Source organism: Lissotriton vulgaris, chromosome 2_1 (assembly GCF_964263255.1).
Source record: "Lissotriton vulgaris chromosome 2_1, aLisVul1.2, whole genome shotgun sequence".
Lineage (NCBI taxonomy): Eukaryota > Metazoa > Chordata > Amphibia > Caudata > Salamandridae > Lissotriton > Lissotriton vulgaris.
The window spans coordinates 33,732,277-33,750,998 of NC_141687.1; the positions used below are offsets into that span (position 1 = coordinate 33,732,277).

Sequence of the window (18,722 nt, forward strand, 5' to 3'; positions counted from 1 at the left end):
ATTCATACTGAAACCAGAGCCTTGGGCCCCTTCCCAAGTGACCGTGTCTGCCCCTCTGCAGGCAGCTGCAGTGACTGAGGACAGCCTGCAAAGCCCTGGGATCACGGTCGATACAGATTTAGTTTCATCAACCACTTACCCTTTAGAGCAGCTTTTCTATCTCTGAACACTCCCGAAAACACTCACTCAAATGTCAGCTCAACAAACAACCCCAGTGACATACGAGCACCACTGCAGTATGCATAACATCTGGAGCTCAGGAGAACCACACAGAACATCTGGAGGTCAGGAGAACCACAAAGAACATCTGGAGGTCAGGAGAATCACACAGAGCACGAGGGGCAGCGCAGGGAGCACTCACCTTCACAATCACCCTTCCTGCCACAGTGAGGTCGCGATCGAACCAGGTGTTCCAGATGCCGCCCCCGTAGCACTCCACGCCCACCTGGATGCAGCCCGACTGGCTCTTCTTGGATTTCCTCTTCACCTGCAGAGGAGACACGAGAGGCGGAGACACAAAGATATCAAACAGGATGAAGATCTGTGCCGTCTGCAGTGATGCCTCATGGCGTCAAAAGAGAGCCATGTGTGCATGTGTTACACTCTCTGCTCATAGACAGACACGGAGGTGTGTAGAGGAGTTCACAGACTGGGACATGTGGAAGGTCTGTGGATGCTTGCACTGGTGCAGGGACGTGCAGGGTCTGTGGATGCGTGCACTGCTGCAGGGACGTGCAGTGTCTGTGGATGCGTGCACTGGTGCAGGGTCTGTGGATGTGAGCACTGGTGCAGGGTCTGTGAATGTGTGAACTGCTGCAGGGTCTGTGGCTGTATGCACTGGTGCAGGGACATGCAAGGTCTGTGGATGTGAGCACTGGTGCAGGGTATGTGGATGCGTGCACTGCTGCATGGTCTGTGAATGTGTGCACTGGTACAGGGACGTGCAGGGTCTGTGGATGCGTGCACTGGTGCAGGGTCTGTGGATGCGTGCAGTGGTGCAGGGACGTGCAAGGTCTGTGGATGTGAGCACTAGTGCATGGACATGCAGGGCCTGTGGATGCGTGCACTGGTGCAGGGTCTGTGGATGCGTGCACTGGTGCAGGGTCTGTGAATGCGTGCACTGGTGCAGGCTCTGTGAATGCGTGCACTGGTGCAGGGACGTGCAAGGTCTGTGGATGTGAGCACTGGTGCAGGGTTTGTGGATGCGTGCACTAGTGCAGGGACGTGCAGGGTCTGTGGATGTGTGCATTGGTGCAGGGACGGGCAAGGTCTGTGGATATGTGCACTGATGCAGGGTCTGTGGATGCGTGCACTGCTGCAGGGTCGTGCAGGGTCTGTGGATGCGTGCACTGGTCAGGGACTTGCAAGGTCTGTGGATGTGAGTACTGGTGCAGGGTCTCTGGATGCGTGCACTGGTGCAGGGTCTGTGGATGCCTGCAGTGGTGCAGGGACGTGCAAGGTCTGTGGATGTGAGCACTAGTGCAGGGACATGCAGGGCCTGTGGATGCGTGCACTGGTGCAGGGTCTGTGGATGCGTGCACTGCTGCAGGGTCTGTGAATGTGTGCACTGGTACAGGGACGTGCAGGGTCTGTGGATGCGTGCACTGGTGCAGGGTCTGTGAATGCGTGCACTGGTGCAGGCTCTGTGAATGCGTGCACTGGTGCAGGCTCTGTGAATGCGTGCACTGGTGCAGGGACGTGCAAGGTCTGTGGATGTGAGCACTGGTGCAGGGTTTGTGGATGCGTATACTAGTGCAGGGACGTGCAGGGTCTGTGGATGTGTGCATTGGTGCAGGGACGGGCAAGGTCTGTGGATGTGAGCACTGGTGCAGGGTCTGTGGATGCGTGCATTGGTGCAGGGTCTGTGGATGCGTGCACTGGTACAGGTTTGTGTAGGGTCTGTGGATGCGTGCACTGATGCAGAGACGTGCATGGTCTGTGGATGCGTGCACTGGTGCGGGGTCTGTGGACGCGTGCACTGGTGCAGGATCTGTGGATGCGTGCACTGGTGCAGGGACGTGCAAGGTCTGTGGATGTGAGCACTGGTGCAGGGTCTGTGGATGTGTGCACTTGTGCAGGGTCTGTGGATGCGTGCACTGGTGCAGAGAAGTGCAGGGTCTGCGGATGTGTGCATTGGTGCAGGGACGGGCAAAGTCTGTGGATATGTGCACTGGTGCAGGGTCTGTGAATGTGTGCACTGGTGCAGGGATGTGCAGGGTCTGTGGATACGTGCACTGGTGCAGAGATGTGCAGGGTCTGTGGATGCGTGCACTGGTGCAGGGTCTGTGGATGCGTGCACTGGTGCAGGGTCTGTGGATGCGTGCACTGGTGCAGGGTCTGTGGATGCGTGCACTGGTGCAGGGTCTGTGGATGCGTGCACTGGTGCAGGGTCTGTGGATGCATGCACTGGTGCAGGGTCTGTGGATGCATGCACTGGTGCAGGGTCTGTGGATGTGAGCACTGGTGCAGGGTCTGTGGATGTGTGCACTAATACAGGGTCTGTGAATGTGTGCACTGGTACAGGGACATGCAGGGTCTGTGGATGCGTGCACTGGTGCAGGGTCTGTGGATGCGTATACTGGTGCAGGGTCTGTGGATGTGTGCACTAGTGCAGGGACGTGCAGGGTCTGTGGATGTGTGCAGGGACGGGCAAAGTCTGTGGATATATGCACTGGTACAGGGTCTGTGAATGTGTGCACTGGTGCAGGGATGTGCAGGGTCTGTGGATGCGTGCACTGGTGCAGAGACGTGCAGGTTCTGTGGATGCGTGCACTGGTGCAGGGTCTGTGGATGCGTGCACTGGTGCAGGGACTGTGGATGCGTGCACTGGTGCAGGGACTGTGGATGCGTACAATGGTGCAGGGTCTGTGGATGCGTACACTGGTGCAGGGTCTGTGGATGCCTGCACTGGTGCAGGGTCTGTGGATGCGTGCACTGGTGCGGGGTCTGTGGATGCGTGCACTGGTGCAGGGTCTGTGGATGCGTGCACTGGTGCAGGGTCTGTGGATGCGTGCACTGGTGCAGGGTCTGTGGATGCGTGCACTGGTGCAGGGTCTGTGGATGCGTGCACTGGTGCAGGGTCTGTGGATGCATGCACTGGTGCAGGGTCTGTGGATGCATGCACTGGTGCAGGGTCTGTGGATGCATGCACTGGTGCAGGGTCTGTGGATGCGAGCACTGGTGCAGGGTCTGTGGATGCGTGCACTGGTGCAGGTTCGTGCAGGGTCTGTGGATGCGTGCACTGGTGCAGGATCTGTGGATGCGTGTACTGGTGCAGGATCTGTGGATGCGTGCACTGGTGCAGGATCTGTGGATGCGTACACTGGTACAGGTTTGTGTAGGGTCTGTGGATGCGTGCACTGATGCAGAGACGTGCATGGTCTGTGGATGCGTGCACTGGTGCAGGGTCTGTGGACGCGTGCACTGGTGCAGGGTCTGTGGATGCGTGCACTGGTGCAGGAACGTGCAAGGTCTGTGGATGTGAGCACTGGTGCAGGGTCTGTGGATGTGTGCACTTGTGCAGGGTCTGTGAATGTGTGACCTGGTGCAGGGATGTGCAGGGTCTGTGGATACGTGCACTGGTGCAGAGACGTGCAGGGTCTGTGGATGTGTGCATTGGTGCAGGGACGGGCAAAGTCTGTGGATATGTGCACTGGTGCAGGGTCTGTGAATGTGTGCACTGGTGATGGGGCGTGCAGGGTCTGTGGATACGTGCACTGGTGCAGAGACGTGCAGGGTCTGTGGATGCATGCACTGGTGCAGGGTCTGTGGATGTGAGCACGGGTGCAGGGTCTGTGGATGCGTGCACTGGTGCAGGGTCTGTGGATGCGTGCACTGGTGCAGGGTCTGTGGATGCATGCACTGGTGCAGGGTCTGTGGATGCATGCACTGGTGCAGGGTCTGTGGATGCATGCACTGGTGCAGGGTCTGTGGATGCATGCACTGGTGCAGGGTCTGTGGATGTGAGCACTGGTGCAGGGTCTGTGGATGTGAGCACTGGTGCAGGGTCTGTGGATGTGAGCACTGGTGCAGGGTCTGTGGATGCGTGCACTGGTGCAGGTTCGTGCAGGGTCTGTGGATGCGTGCACTGGTGCAGGATCTGTGGATGCGTGTACTGGTGCAGGATCTGTGGATGCGTTTACTGGTGCAGGGACTGTGGATGCGTACACTGGTGCAGGGTCTGTGGATGCGTACACTGGTGCACTGGTGCAGGGTCTGTGGATGCGTGCACTGGTGCGGGGTCTGTGGATGTGTGCACTGGTGCAGGGTCTGTGGATGCGTGCACTGGTGCAGGGTCTGTGGATGCGTGCACTGGTGCAGGGTCTGTGGATGCGTGCACTGGTGCAGAGTCTGTGGGTGCGTGCACTGGTGCAGGGTCTGTGGGTGCGTGCACTGGTGCAGGGTCTGTGGGTGCGTGCACTGGTGCAGGGTCTGTGGGTGCGTGCACTGGTGCAGGGACGTGTAGGGCCTGTGGATGTGTGCACTGGTGCAGGGTCTGTGGATGCGTGCACTGGTGCAGGGCCTGTGGATGCGTGCACTGGTGCAGGGTCTGTGGATGCGTGCACTGGTGCAGGGTCTGTGGATGCGTGCACTGGTGCAGGGTCTGTGGATGCGTGCACTGGTGCAGGGTCTGTGGATGCGTGCACTGGTGCAGGGTCTGTGGATGCGTGCACTGGTGCAGGGTCTGTGGATGCGTGCAGTGGTGCAGGGACGTGCAAGGTCTGTGGATGTGAGCACTAGTGCAGGGACATGCAGGGCCTGTGGATGCGTGCACTGGTGCAGGGTCTGTGGATGCGTGCACTGGTGCAAGGTCTGTGGATGCGTGCACTGGTGCAGGGTCTGTGAATGATCTAGTCTGGCACCTGAGGAAATCTTTGTCTTTGTCTTCCAAAAGCCTGGAGCCGTCCAATCACATGACCATGATCTAAGCCTGCACATCCCCAGAAAAACCTGTGGCGCACATTCAGGCATGAGGCCCAGTTACCACACCGGTGCTTATGGCAGTGACCCACACTGTCTGTAGTAACTAGAGTGGTTCTCAGCACATCCTATCCATCCAGAATCGAGAGAAAGCATTTCTGATTTATTTGGAACTGTGGGCCCGATTCACAGAATGAACTTAAGACTCAATCCTAAACTTACTACTATTTTGTTATTCACAGAAAGCACTTACTCTTTTCGGTATTCACAGAAGTTAGTAGTCCTAACTTTAGGACTCCTAAATGCCTTCTGTGAATACCGAAAGTCTTAAAATTATACCACTGAGAAAAGTTTTCGGAGCAGAGCTTCATACCCATGGTATTTGGAAAGAAAGGACACAGGAGCGCAGGGTGGGGCTCGGTTTCATCGGCCTCGATGGCACGGCCACCCATAGTTTAGAGCAATAGGTGGAAAGTTCCAGATCCAGTGCAGCGCTCGGGGAATTCAAGAGGTGAAGAAACTGATAAGAATTGACCAGAAATACTGGAGTATCATCTCTCATCCACAGGGGGTACAACAGAAAACAATTACACTCAGTTGGCAAAGAAGCCAATAGGTGGTGCAAAATATCAAGCCAGGGACCGCGTCAAGCATGGCACACAGAGGCTGCGCAACTTTGCAAGCACTGGGGCTTCCTCAAAGAAGGACAAACCAAGAGGACCCCAACGGCGAAGCAGGGGCTCCCTTCAAAAGGAGCTGTGTCTTCGCATTAGTTCTACCCGGCAGTTCTGCTACACTTCTCTCATTCAGGACCATGAAAGCAGCGCGCCTAGGCTGGGAGAGTTAGATTGCTAAGTATATGGAGACAGACACTGTGAAGTTTCATGTGGATGTCGATCATCGGCACAATCGCTGCTACCTATGAATATTTGTTTGCGTACACACTAACACCTTTGTCCTTTGGAAACCACGCTATGATCCAGTGCTGCTGAATCTTTCCCTGTTTTTGCCGCTGCTGCTCGCGGAACCCGCTTTGCGGGTCCCGCTTCGTGTGGGGGCTTTTATCATCATTGACACAAGCGAAGCCTGCTTGTGGAGTTAGTCACCTTCGCCTGAGGCTGTAACTGTGGGTGTTTGCATTGTGCAGGGCTGCGAGCGAGTTGCGGGCGCAGGACTCCAAGTCCCAGGTGCGCCCGCCAGACCCAATTGCCAGCACCTGGGCCGCTCTCCCTGCATGCTCCTCCCCACCATCGGATTTTAAAAACCTTTGCCCCTGGATGATTGTTGGGACGCTTATTTTCGTGACCCCGCTATGATCCAGTGCTGCTGAATCTTTCCCTGTGTTTGCCGCTGCTGCTCGCGGAACCCGCTTCACGGGTCCCGCTTCGTGTGGGGGCTTTTATCATCATTGACACCAGCGAAGCGAAGCCTGCTTGTGGAGTTAGTCACCCTTCGCCTGAGGCTGCAACTGTGTGTGTTTGCATTGTGCAGGGCTGCGAGCGAGTTGCGGGCGCAGGACTCCAAGTCCCAGGAGCGCCCGCCAGACCCAATTGCCTGCACCTGGGCCGCTCTCCCTGCATGCTCCGCCCCTCTCACACTGACCATATAAATATAACTATCTAGTACCGCTGCGCGGGAGCGCCCGGGGCTAGGCCCGGGCAAAGGGCGGGCCGTTTGAGGCCGATCGAGGACTGGCGAGACTGGACTGGGCCACCCCCTTTTTATGTTAGTATCACTTTTGTTTCCCTTTTACACTCTCTAGGCAAAATGGTGGTGACTAGAGGAAATAAAACGAAGGCTCCGGGTAGCGTGGGCAAATTGCTTGGTCCTATGGACGATATCATAACTAAGGCGAATACATTCATAGACCAAAGCATATCATTGATAGAAGAAAGGGTATCCCTAGATCTAGCATTTGCCAAAAGATCTTCCCTGGGTAACTTGGCTGATGCTAGAACACCAGTTGTAGGGAACATCAATGAAGGGGTGAGGGCGAGTCGTGAGAGATGTAGTTTGCCTAATATAGTGGATTTATCTGTGTCCCAGCTTGCAGACTCACAGCTAAGCACTGATTTAGAAAGAACTCCCGAATTAGTACCTCAAACCCCCTCACAAACGACTTCTCTGGAAAGAATCCAAGCAAGGGGAAGGAGGGAGGGCGCGATAAGTAAGAGAAAGAACGATCAAAAAAACCCTACCTCTAATATGACGGACTATATTCCTAGCGCCCCACAGGACTTACCCCCTTGAGCAGAACATTTAGTAGCTTCTGCGCTAATCCATCATATCGAGCATGAAACCCCCACCCCCGTTAATCTGTATTCCCAGACCCCTTTCCTGGACAACAAGGGATCATGCGACGGTGATGATAATTCACAGTTGTTAAATAAGATTGCCGATCTTTTTAAACTATCCCTACTACCAGTAAAACAAACTTTAGCACAGTTGGAGATACAGATATCAAAGCTTGTTAAACCCCAACAACATAACCAACTAGCAGGGGTCCAAAGAACAGGGGGCAATATTAACAAAAAACAACTTCTCACAAAGCCTGCAAATGCACCTTCGAAATCAATAATTGCTCAAAAGAACGTACCCCAGGCTGTAACTCCTACCCTGCCGACTACCAAGAGTACACCAAATCCAATTATCAAGGCACCTACTACCCGGCCACAGGGAAACCCACAGCCACCAACCACACCCGCGCCAAACTTAGTGGTAGCCAACAAGACTATTAACAAAGTAACATCTAAAACGCCGGTGCCTCAATCCTTGGCCCCTAATCCCCCGGTTCCAAAAGCTAATAGAAATACTTCTAGGACTTCCGGGGAGGCCAGATTTCCTATTGATTTGCCACCCGAGGCTTCCCCCTATGTAGTGGTCATGACTGGCGTCCCAGAGCTAGCGGACCACAATGAGGAACCCGGGTGGTCACTGAAAAACAAGGCACAACATTGGCTACAGACCAATCGTCCCAAGCCTTCAACTTGGCATGGAAGGATCCGGTCAGTACGTAGAACACCATGGGTGGGTAAAACCAGAAAAACAATCCCAGGGGATTGCATCGTGATTACCCTTGAAGACCCCCGCATAGCAGATTATATCTGCTCCTGGGAAGACATGAATGCAAACAGAGGTATCAGTGTCAAACCACTTTCTTTCTTTTATCCTTTCAGACAATTAAATGGCTTTTCCTAGGATTATGACCCTCCATGGGCTGCACCAGCTCCCCGACAGGTCGATTTTTCAAATACCAGATATTATGGGGGCCCCAGACATTATGAGCAAGATAATTTTTGGCATCCAGTGGGATCACGTTACCAGGGCGGAGGTTGGGAAGATTGGAGGCCTCATATACAGAGGACGACACATAGAGAGCCGCCCCGCTGGGAACCGTGGTATAATATTCAGTTGACTAATAGATTCAGTGGACTTGAAATGGTTGATTGACCATCAACGGAAACTGAACCTATTAACTTTTATTTACCCCCCCGCACTCCAAAAATAAGCACTCCCCTGGCACCCATAGAAGTAGCAGCTTCAAAAGATGACACACACCCCATACCCATCCTCTTTTGGAACGTAGCGGGCCTGCGCTCCAAGATTGAGGATGGGACGGCTCAAAACTTCTTAGAATGTTACAAAATAATTTGTCTCCAGGAGTCATGGTCACAACAGAGCTTCATTTATTAGGATACAAAACATTTTTTATTCCAGCTGCGAGCAGCATAACAGGCAGGCCCAAAGGTGGGCTAGTAATGCAAATGCTACTTACCAGTATGCATCTGTTCTTGGCATGTAGGGCTGCTGACATTCATATCTGTGCATAGATCGCCGCCTAGTGTTGGGTCCGGATGATTGCACATTGTTGTCCTGGAAGAGTCTTCGAAGTATCACGAGATAGGTGGCTCCTCCCCTGGACTACAGTGCGCATGGACATCGACTCCATCCCCAGATTGTTTTTAGCCATTGTGGCAGAGATGGAGTGAACATTGTGAGTGATGACCATGGCATGAAATGCATGTAAACACTGCAGCTGCTACAGGCGCCGGGAAGGAGGGCGGGCGATATGAATGTCAGCAGCCCTACATGCCAAGAACAGATGCATACTAGTAAGTAGCATATTCGGTTCGAGGCATGTGGGCTGCTGAATTCATATCTGTGCATAGAATACATAGCAGTCCCTCCATTAGCGGCGGCCGCCCGTGCCAGCTGCAGCAGTTTGGAAAAGTGTCTTGAGAACAGCCTGCCCTACAGCTGCCTACTGTTTGGAGTGCACGTCTACACAGCAATGTTTTGTAAATGTATGTGTGGTAGACCATGTGGCTGCTCTACATATGTCCTCTAAGGGAATGTTTCCAAGGAAGGCCATAGAGGCCCCCAACTTTCTGGTGGAGTGGGCTCTTGGTGGAATTGTAAGAGTTTGTTTTGCTTTTGCATAAGATTTGAATACATTTCACGATCCACCTAGCAATACCAGCCTTGGAAATAGCGTTACCTTTGTGGTGTGACGCAAAGGCAACGAAAAGCTGCTTAGTCTTTCTAAAATCCTTGGTCCTGTCAATGTAATACATCAGGGCCCTTTTGACGTCAAGGGTGTGGAGCATCCGCTCCGCCAGTGACTCAGGATTTTGAAAAAACACTGGCAACTCAATTGTTTGGTTTATGTGGAATTGAGACACTACCTTGGGTAGAAATTTAGGGTTAATGCGGAGCACTACCCTGTTAGCATGAACCTGGAAGAATGTCTCCTGGATTGTGAGGGCCTGCAGCTCACTAACTCTCCGTAGCGATGTAATTGCTACTAGGAAAGCCACCTTCCAAGTCAAGAACTGAAGTTCGCAGGAATGTAGTGGCTCAAAGGGAGGACCCATCAGTCTTGTAAGAACCACATTGAGGTTCCACTCTGGAGCTGGAGGGGTCCGCGGTGGAATGACCCTTTTGAGTCCTTCCAGAAAAGCCTTGATAGCAGGGACCTTGAAAAGTGAAAGGTGCTGTCTATTTTGGAGGTATGCGGCCATTGCAGACAGGTGAATGCGGATGGAAGTATATGCCAAATTACACTGGTACAGATGAAACAGGTAACAGATGATGTTCTGAATGGAAGCATCTAGTGGATTGATGTTGTGGTTTGCACAATAAATGACAAACCGCTTCCATTTGGCCGCATAACAGGCTCTAGTAGTGGGCTTTCTTGCCTCCCGAATGATGTCCATGCAATTCGGAGGAAGGTTAAGGTAGCCAAATTCTAGGACTTCAGGAGCCAGATCGCCAGGTTGAGCTGTTGCGGATCTGGGTGCTGAATGTCACCATGGCTCTGCGTCAGAAGGCTGGGTGTGAGACGAAGCCTTTGATGCGGTACCACGGACAGTTCCAGAAACGTGGTGTACCATGGTTGGCGAGCCCACGTTGGAGCAACCAGGATGAGAGTCATCGAATGCTGCCTGAGCTTGCGTGCCACCAGCGGTATCAGGGGTGCTGGGGGAAAAGCGTACGCAAATTTGCCTGACCAGTTCATCCATATCGCATTGCCCTGCGATTGTGGGTGTGGGAACCTGGCGGCGAAGCTTCGGCATTTTGCGTTCTCCCTTGTGGCGAACAGGTCTATTTCTGGATGACCCCATGTCTGAAAGTACGGCTGGAGTACTGATGGATGTATCTCCCACTCGTGCATCTGGTGGCTGTGCCTGCTGAGCAGGTCCGCCATCTGATTGTCCTTGCCTGGGAGGTGTTCTGCCATGAGGAAGATGTTCCTCTGAATGGCCCACTTCCACATGCTCTGAGCCAGATGAGACAGCTGTGGAGAGGTTTTGTGGACTCCACCAATGCAGAGAGTTGTATGCCCGACCGCTCACCAACACTAGGTCTTTTAATTGGCCATGAGCCTGAGTCCACTGACGTGCCAAGCACTCCTGAAGCGGACGCATATGTAGTCTTGCGTGCGGGACAATGGAGATGCAGGAGGCCATCATGCCGATCAACTGCATGAACACTTGTGCTGGAAGTGAGTATTGAGGTCTGAATTTTTGAATCAGCGATTGAATGCTGTTCATCCTCACTGAATTCGGCTGTGCTGTAGCCGCCAGAGTGTTTATGGTCGCGCCCAGAAACTGTCGTATGTGAGCGGGCTGGAGATGGGACTTTGGGTAATTCAGTGAGAATCCCAGATCGTGCAGAAGGTGAATGGTTTGGGACACGTGGTCGGCGCACTGCTTGTGCGACTTTGCTTGAATGAGCCAGTCGTCCAGATAGGGGTAGACATGGATGTTCTGACGTCTTAGATGCGCCGCCACTGTCGCCAGGCACTTTGTGAAGACCCTGGGCGCCGTGGTGACCCCAAAGGGCAGAACCTTGAACTGGTAGTGCTGGTTTTGAATGGTGAACCTTAGATACTTTCTGTGTGAAGGATGCAGGGGAATGTGAAAATATGCATCCTTGAGGTCCAGAGTTGCCAGGAAGTCCCCTTGCTGAAGCAGTGGGAGAACCTGTTGCAGAGTAAGCATATGAAAATGCTCTGACAGAATGTACGAGTTGAGAGGTCTGAGGTCTAGGATGGGCCTGAGAGATCCGTCCTTTTTTGGGATTAGAAAGTACAGGGAGTAAACCCCTGTTCCCCTTTCTTGCAGTGGAACGAGCTCTAGTGCCCCTTTTTGCAGCATGACTTGAACTTCATGCTGCAACAAGTGCAAGTACTCGCCGGACATAGGACGGTTCTTTGGAGGTATGTTTGGTGGAATGGAAGTGAGTTCCAGACAATAACCGTACTGAATAAGAGATTTGACCCACCTGTCCGTGGTGATGGACCTCCACACGGGCAGGAACTGCTGGAGTCTCCCCCCGACCGGTGTTGTGTGGTCGGGGGGCAGTGACAAGGCGTCACTGTTTGCTGGCGGTGGAGGACCTGGAGCTGTTATTTCCACGTCCTCTGTCCTTGACGTTGTTGCCACGGTATCCACCCCTACCCTTGTTGGTATATGAGGATTGGGTGTTAGTTTTATAGAATTGTGTGGATTGTGACGCTTGACCCCTTGAGGTGCCTCTGTGATTGGAGCGGCGAAAGGAACCACCCCGAAACTGCTGGGACTGCAGGGCACCCATAGATTTAGCAGTGTCCGTGTCTTTTTTCATTTTTTCGAGGGTGGCATCCACTTCTGGCCCAAACAGGTGGTCTGGATTTACTGTTTGGTTAAGGATGGTAGTCTGAATGTCTGGTTTAAAGCCTGATATTCTGAGCCATGCATGCCGGCGCAGCAGAACGCTAGTATTTATCGCTCGCGAGGCGGTATCATCCACATCTAGAGCACACTTGATGGAGGCATTAGTAATAAGTTTCCCCTCTTGAATCAGCATTTCAGCAGCCTCCTTATACTGATCTGGCAAGTGCTGTAGAAGTGTTTCTAGGGTGTCATAGTGTGCCCTATCGTAGCGTGCAAGTAGCGCCTGCGTGTTTGATATGCGCCACATATTGGCTGCCTGCGCAGCAATACGTTTCCCTGATGCCTCAAACACCTTTGATTCCTTGTCAGGGGGAGGAGCATCACCCGTGGTTTGCGAGTTGGCTCGTTTACGTGCGTTGGAGACAACCAAAGAGTCTAGTGGCAACTGTCCCTTGATGTACGTTGGGTCAGTGGGCGCTGCCTTGTATTTCTTGTCAATGCGAGGATTGATGACTCTTGCACGGGTGGGCTCCTTGAAAACCTCTGGTGCATGTTTGAGCACGCCTTTGAGCATTGGCAATGTCTTGACAGTTTTTTCAGCCACTGAGAAAGTGTTAAAAAGGAAATCGACATCCACTGGGTCTGCATGGAGGTCTACGTCATGATTGGCTGCAGCTCTTTCAATGAGAGCGTTGAAGGCTGCGGAGTCCTCCGTTGGGGAAGTCTTTGCAGCAAAAAGCTGTGGCTCATGTCCCGAATGAGGGTCCTCAGGATCGCCCCCGGCAGACCATGGCTCATTGACATCTTCTGGGTCTGAGTAAACTGGATAAGCATACTCATCCTCTTCATCTCCGTCCCCCTCTCCAGCGATAGAATGAGTGGGTGAGGGCTCCCGACCTTGTGGAGATGCAGGCTCCACAGGGGCAGATGCACCCGCAGAGTCCAACTTCTTTTTAAGGGGAATGTGGAAATACTCCAACACTGGCTCTGGGGTGATTTTCCATTTAAGGAGAGAGAGCTTGCCTGTGTTGGCGTCGATGATGACCTCTCGACGCTCCTCCTCTGCTAGTGGTTGGAGCCGTGGCTTTGGAATCACCAATGATGCCTTCGGCGTCGAAACCTGCTTCAAGGGCACTCCGACCCCCGGTTTCGCAGTGAAAACATTCGGCGCCGTCCTTGGCGGCAGCGTGAAGTGAATCGGCGCTTGCGCCTTCGCCGGTTTCTGCTTGGGCGGCACAGTGTCCTGTTGGACAGGCCACATGAAGGGCTCGCTCCCTCCCCGCCCGACAGGGCCCGGGCACCGGCTCTCCCGGTGCTACCCACAGAAGCAACTCGCAAACCGTCCCCTACGGGACTCCCGCTCCCGGACATCTCTGTATTACTGTCCCGGGCCACCGTCAGCCCCATTGCCCGGCCGCCATCTTGGACACTGCACCACGAGGCCGCGTGGCCTCAACTCGACCCCAACCCTGGGCCTGGCCAGGCCCCGACAGCCCGGCACCACCATCCACCAGGAGGTGAACGGACCACTTGGCAGGTCAATGGGAGGAAGAAGTGTCGATGGCTCTCCCCCGCCAGGTGCCGATCGCCCCCAGCCTCCACGGCACTGGCTCCACCCCCCTGCTGGGTGTCTGGACTCCCTCATCCCGGACCTCCCGACCTCCAAGTGCGAGGGTCCGGACATCAAAGGGCGCCAGACCTATAACTGAGGCAGCTCCACAGCAGGAAGGCAGTTGTATCCTGGAGTCGAGAGACACCGAGAAGAACTCATCCTTGACGGACTGCTGGCGCTGCCGCAGCCCTGCCTTGTGAACTGTCGTCCTGCCGCTGGCGCTGCCGCGGTCCTCTGCAATCTACCATCTTCGTTGGGACCTGCTGGCGCTGCCGCGACCCGTTGTAACTACCATCTTCGTTGGGACCTGCTGGCGCTGCCGCGACCCGTTGTAACCACCATCTTCGTCGGGACCTGCTGGCGCTGCCGCGGACCGTTGCCACCTTCGACCACTCCGGGATCTGCTGGCGCTGCCGCAACCCGTCCTTCAAGAACGCAGAGCTCGAGGATTGTGAGCTACCCATCATCTCATCGTAACTACCAGATTGGTAATAAGACTGTCCCGCTACCCCTTTCCCATCCAAGAGACTAGAATCGAGGGGACCCCTGAGTCCAGACCTCCTTGTACCATTCTACCGCGCTTCAAGATTGCTTATAAAGAACGTTAAATCTTATCCTTGTGTGGTGCCTATTCTGTGGGGGGGAAGTTACTTGTCTGTACGATCGCTGGAGACGGCTCTCCCCGGAGACCTCTCCCCTTGTCCTCGGCCGACCCTCCAGGTCCCGTCTAACATTGGTGGCCAGCGGCGCGATCCAAACCAACGCGTAATCGTACAGAAAGCAACTCACCCCACGACTAAACGACAATGCCGGCCCAAGAGAGCGGGTCTACAGAGAAATTCCAAATGGACAAGCTGGAAGAGTACAACCATCGAGAATTAAAACAATTTTGTATGGAACTGGGCATTGCTACCACCGGTCTGAGCACAAAAGATGACTTTAAACACGCCCTAGAATCATGGGCAGAGGCAAACCCCGCTGGTCCGCGGGACCAACGCGTCGAAGCACCGGAAACCAACCCCGCTCCTTCCGAGGAAAGGAGAACGGGTCTCTCCCGGGAAGAGATCCAAGAGCGAGAGAAAAACAGACTGCATGAACTAGAGTTGGCACGGCTCAAAATGGATGGAGAACTAAAACTGGCGGAACAAAAATTGAACCTAGAACACTTACGGCTCAGAGAAGAGCGGGAGGAAAAACAGAGACAAATAGAGCTTGAAGAAAAAAAGACTGGCATATGAACACGAGCGCAAACTAGCAGAAATAGAACTACGTAAGCAAGGCAAGGACCTGGGGGTGCCCGAGCAACCACGCACCCCAGGAACTTCAGAACCAAAGGTCCACATTCCCAAAGATGTCGTCCGAGAGTTCTACCGAAACGACGACATACAGCAGTGGTTCAAGGCCTATGAGATCGCCATGGCCTCTCACCGGATCGATCGAAGTGACTGGGGAGCCGGTCTATGGGGGAGGTTCGTCAATGAAGGCCGTGACGCCCTGTTACAGCTCCCGGATCACCAAATGACGTCCTATGATCACATGAAGGCCGCCCTCCTCACTCGATATGGGCTGACACCCGAAATGTACCGCCAGAGGTTCCGCGACTGCACCCAAATCCCGGGTACAACTTGGGTGGAATACGTGAACTATTTCAGCCGAGCCCTCGAGGGGTGGATCAAGGGGAGCAACGCAACGACCTACGAGCAGCTTTTTAACCTTGTTGTGTGGGAGCACCTCTCCAATAACTGCTTTGTCGAGCTCAGGCAGCACCTCCTCGACAGTAAAATGACTGATCCACGGCAGCTCGCTGCCGAGGCTGACCGATGGGAGAGCACCCGAGTGGGCCGGGGTGGCCCGAACGAGCAGAACAGGAACAACCAAGGCCATCACCGCCCTCGAGGAGGAGGAGGAGGCCAGGGCCGGGGGAAAGACACCGTCCCGGCCGCTCCCGCCACCAGCACCCCGGCCAACAGGGGCAACCCCCCGATGCGCCCGGGGTTCAGAGCCAATGTCACGTGTCACCGATGCCAGCGAGTCGGTCACTACGCCAATGACCCGAACTGTCCACAGAACCAGACTCCGAGGCCCCGCCAGGTAGCAGCCGCCGCCCTCGGAGAAGAGCAAGTCTCCGAGGACCAAGAAGAGTACGGGCACGAGCAACAAGAGTGAGAGCCGGCCGCCATGGTCCTGGCGTGCCTGGGAGGGAGAGACATGGTCCCGCGGGCTCCCCTACCCGCCAACACCAGAAAGCATAGTCAGTGGGTGAGCATCAATGGGCGCAGGGCCGAAGCCCTACGTGACACAGGGGCCAGTGTGACGGCCGTCCGCTGTCACCTGGTGACCCCCGAGCAAATAATGCCGAACATTCTCTGCCCCGTCCGGTCAGCCGACAATTCAAAGAGCATGTGTCGGATGGCCTGCGTCCCCTTCGAGTGGGGAGGAGTATCCGGCATGCTGAAGGTGACGGTCCGCGATGATGCCCCCGTGGACTGTCTCCTGGGGAACGATCTCGAGAGTTCCCCATGGGCCGCCGTAGAAAGAAGAGAACACCTGGGGATGTTGGGCCTTCCGGACTGGGCGTGCGTAACCACCCGGTCCATGGCGGCCCGCGCCATCCCCCAACCAGAAGAACCCGAATGGCCAGCACCTCCCCCCCGATCGCTCCAGTTGAGGACGCCGACACCGTCGAACTCGCTCAGCCCCAGGATCTCCCAGACCTGGCTCAGTGGCGTCAAGAAGGGGGACCGACACAGGAGCAATTCCGTCAAGAACAGAAGACATGTCCCTCCCTCGAGGGACTACGCCAACAAGCCCTCGCCCAGAGCGCGGGAGATACCGCCGGGGCCCACTGGATCTATTGGGACAATGATCTATTGTACAGTGAACAGAGAATCGCAGAGTTGGGGGCCAGTCGAGTGTTAGTGGTGCCCCTCCGTTTTAGAGACTTCCTGCTGAACTTGGCCCACGATGTCCCCCTGGCCGGACACTTGGGTCAGGACAAAACCTACAACCGCCTGGTGACCCACTTTTACTGGCCCAAAATGAGAAATGACGTACTCAACCACTCCCGGTCTTGTCCCACTTGTCAGGCCAGCGGAAAGAGCGGCCGCAAACTCAAGGCACCCCTGCAGCCCTTTCCAGTGGTTACCACCCCATTCGAAAAAGTGGGAATAGACATTGTGGGGCCCCTGGACCCCCGAACAGCACAAGGACATCGGTTTATCCTGGTACTGGTGGACCATGCCACCCGCTATCCCGAGGCCATCCCCCTTCGAACTGTAACCGCACCGGTGGTCGGCCGAGCCTTAATGGGGATCTTCTCCCGAGTGGGCTTCCCCCGGGAAGTCGTCAGCAACAGAGGCACGAACTTCATTTCGAAATACATGAAATCCCTCTGGCAGCAGTGCGGGGTCACCTACCGATTCACAACCCCCTATCACCCCCAGGGGAACGGACTGGTTGAGCGGTTCAACCGTACACTCAAGGGAATGATTATGGGGTTAGAAGAGCCCCTCCGCCGCCAGTGGGATGTGCTCCTCCCGTGCCTCCTCTTCGCCTACCGAGAAGTCCCTCAGAAGTCCCTCGGCTTCAGCTCCTTCGAACTCTTGTACGGGCACCCTGTTCGAGGGCCCCTCAGCCTAGTCAAGGAAGGTTGGGAGATGGCCCCCCTGAAAACCCCTCCAGACGTCTACAAGTACCTCCTGACCCTCCGCAATCAGACCAGGCGGTTCTGAGAAATCGTCAAAGCCAATCTTGAAGCCAGTCAGGAGGACATGAAGAAATGGTACGATCAGAACGCCTCCTCCATAGAGTTCGTACCTGGCCAACAAGTATGGGTGATGTCCCCCACTGAACCTTGTGCCCTGCAAGATAAGTGGACGGGGCCCTTCAAGGTGGTCGAGCGCAAGAGCCCCGTCACCTATCTCATCGACATGGAATCTTCCCGGAACCCCCTCCGGGTCCTCCACGCCAACAGACTCAAGCCTCACTTTGTGCGCTCGGAGCTCAGCCTATTGATGGCTACAGACAGTGGAGCGGAAGAAGACTCCGAGCCCCTTCCTGACCTCCTGAGGGCACGTGAAAAAGATGGTTCGGTAGACGGGGTCCGGCTGTCAGATGCCCTGACCTTGGAGCAGCGCCAAGACTGTCGGGCTCTCCTGCTGCAGTTCGCAGCCCTCTTTTCCCTCACCCCAGGGGTCACCCCCTGGTGCCTGCACGACGTGGACACGGGGGACAGTCCCCCCATCAGACATCGGACGTACCGCGTGCCAGATCGGGTACGTGCCTGCATCCAAGACGAAGTCTCCAAGATGCTCACCCTCAGAGTCATTGAACCCTCGGACAGCCCCTGGGCCAGCCCAGTCGTACTGGTCCCCAAAGCTGCTGCCCCCGGCACCACCCCGGAGCTCCGATTCTGTGTTGACTATCGGGGTCTGAACGCTGTCACCCGAACCGACGCTCACCCCATTCCCCGAGCAGATGAGCTGATCGACCGCATGGGAGCTGCCCGATACCTCAGCATCTTCGACCTGACAGCAGGTTACTGGCAGATCGGCCTCACCCCCAGGGCTCAAGAACGATCCGCTTTCTCCACCCCGGATGGCCACTACCAATTCAAAGTGATGCCATTCGGCATGAAAAATGCTCCAGCCACTTTCCAGCGACTGGTGAACCAGGTATTGGCGGGCCTCGAAGATTTCAGCGCCGCCTACCTGGACGATATCGCAGTGTACAGCCGCCACTGGTCAGACCACCTCCACCACCTCCGAGAGGTCCTGCAGGCCCTCCAACAGGCCGGCCTCACAATCAAGGCCAGCAAATGGCAGATTGGCCAGGGGTCCGTGACCTACCTCGGACACCAAGTGGGGAGCGGTCTGGTGGCCCCCCTCCAGCTCAAGATCGCTGCCATCCAGTCCTGGCAGCCACCCATCACCCAAACCGAGGTCCGAGCCTTCTTGGGGCTCACGGGGTACTACCGGCGGTTTGTGAAGGACTACGGCAGCATTGTGGGGCCCCTCACGGCACTGACATCCAAG

At 55.2% G+C, this 18,722-nt stretch overlaps 1 protein-coding gene across 2 annotated transcripts in view; it reads right to left on the bottom strand.

Moving 5' to 3' along the window:
• Positions 1–18,722, bottom strand: part of DNPEP (aspartyl aminopeptidase) — a 381,605-nt gene that overhangs the window by 166,584 nt on the left and 196,299 nt on the right. For both annotated transcript variants that reach the window (XM_086954396.1, XM_086954397.1), the window contains exon 5: positions 362–487. In XM_086954396.1, the coding sequence (XP_086810522.1) occupies positions 362–487 (126 nt within the window). The remainder of the gene's footprint in view (positions 1–361; positions 488–18,722) is intronic.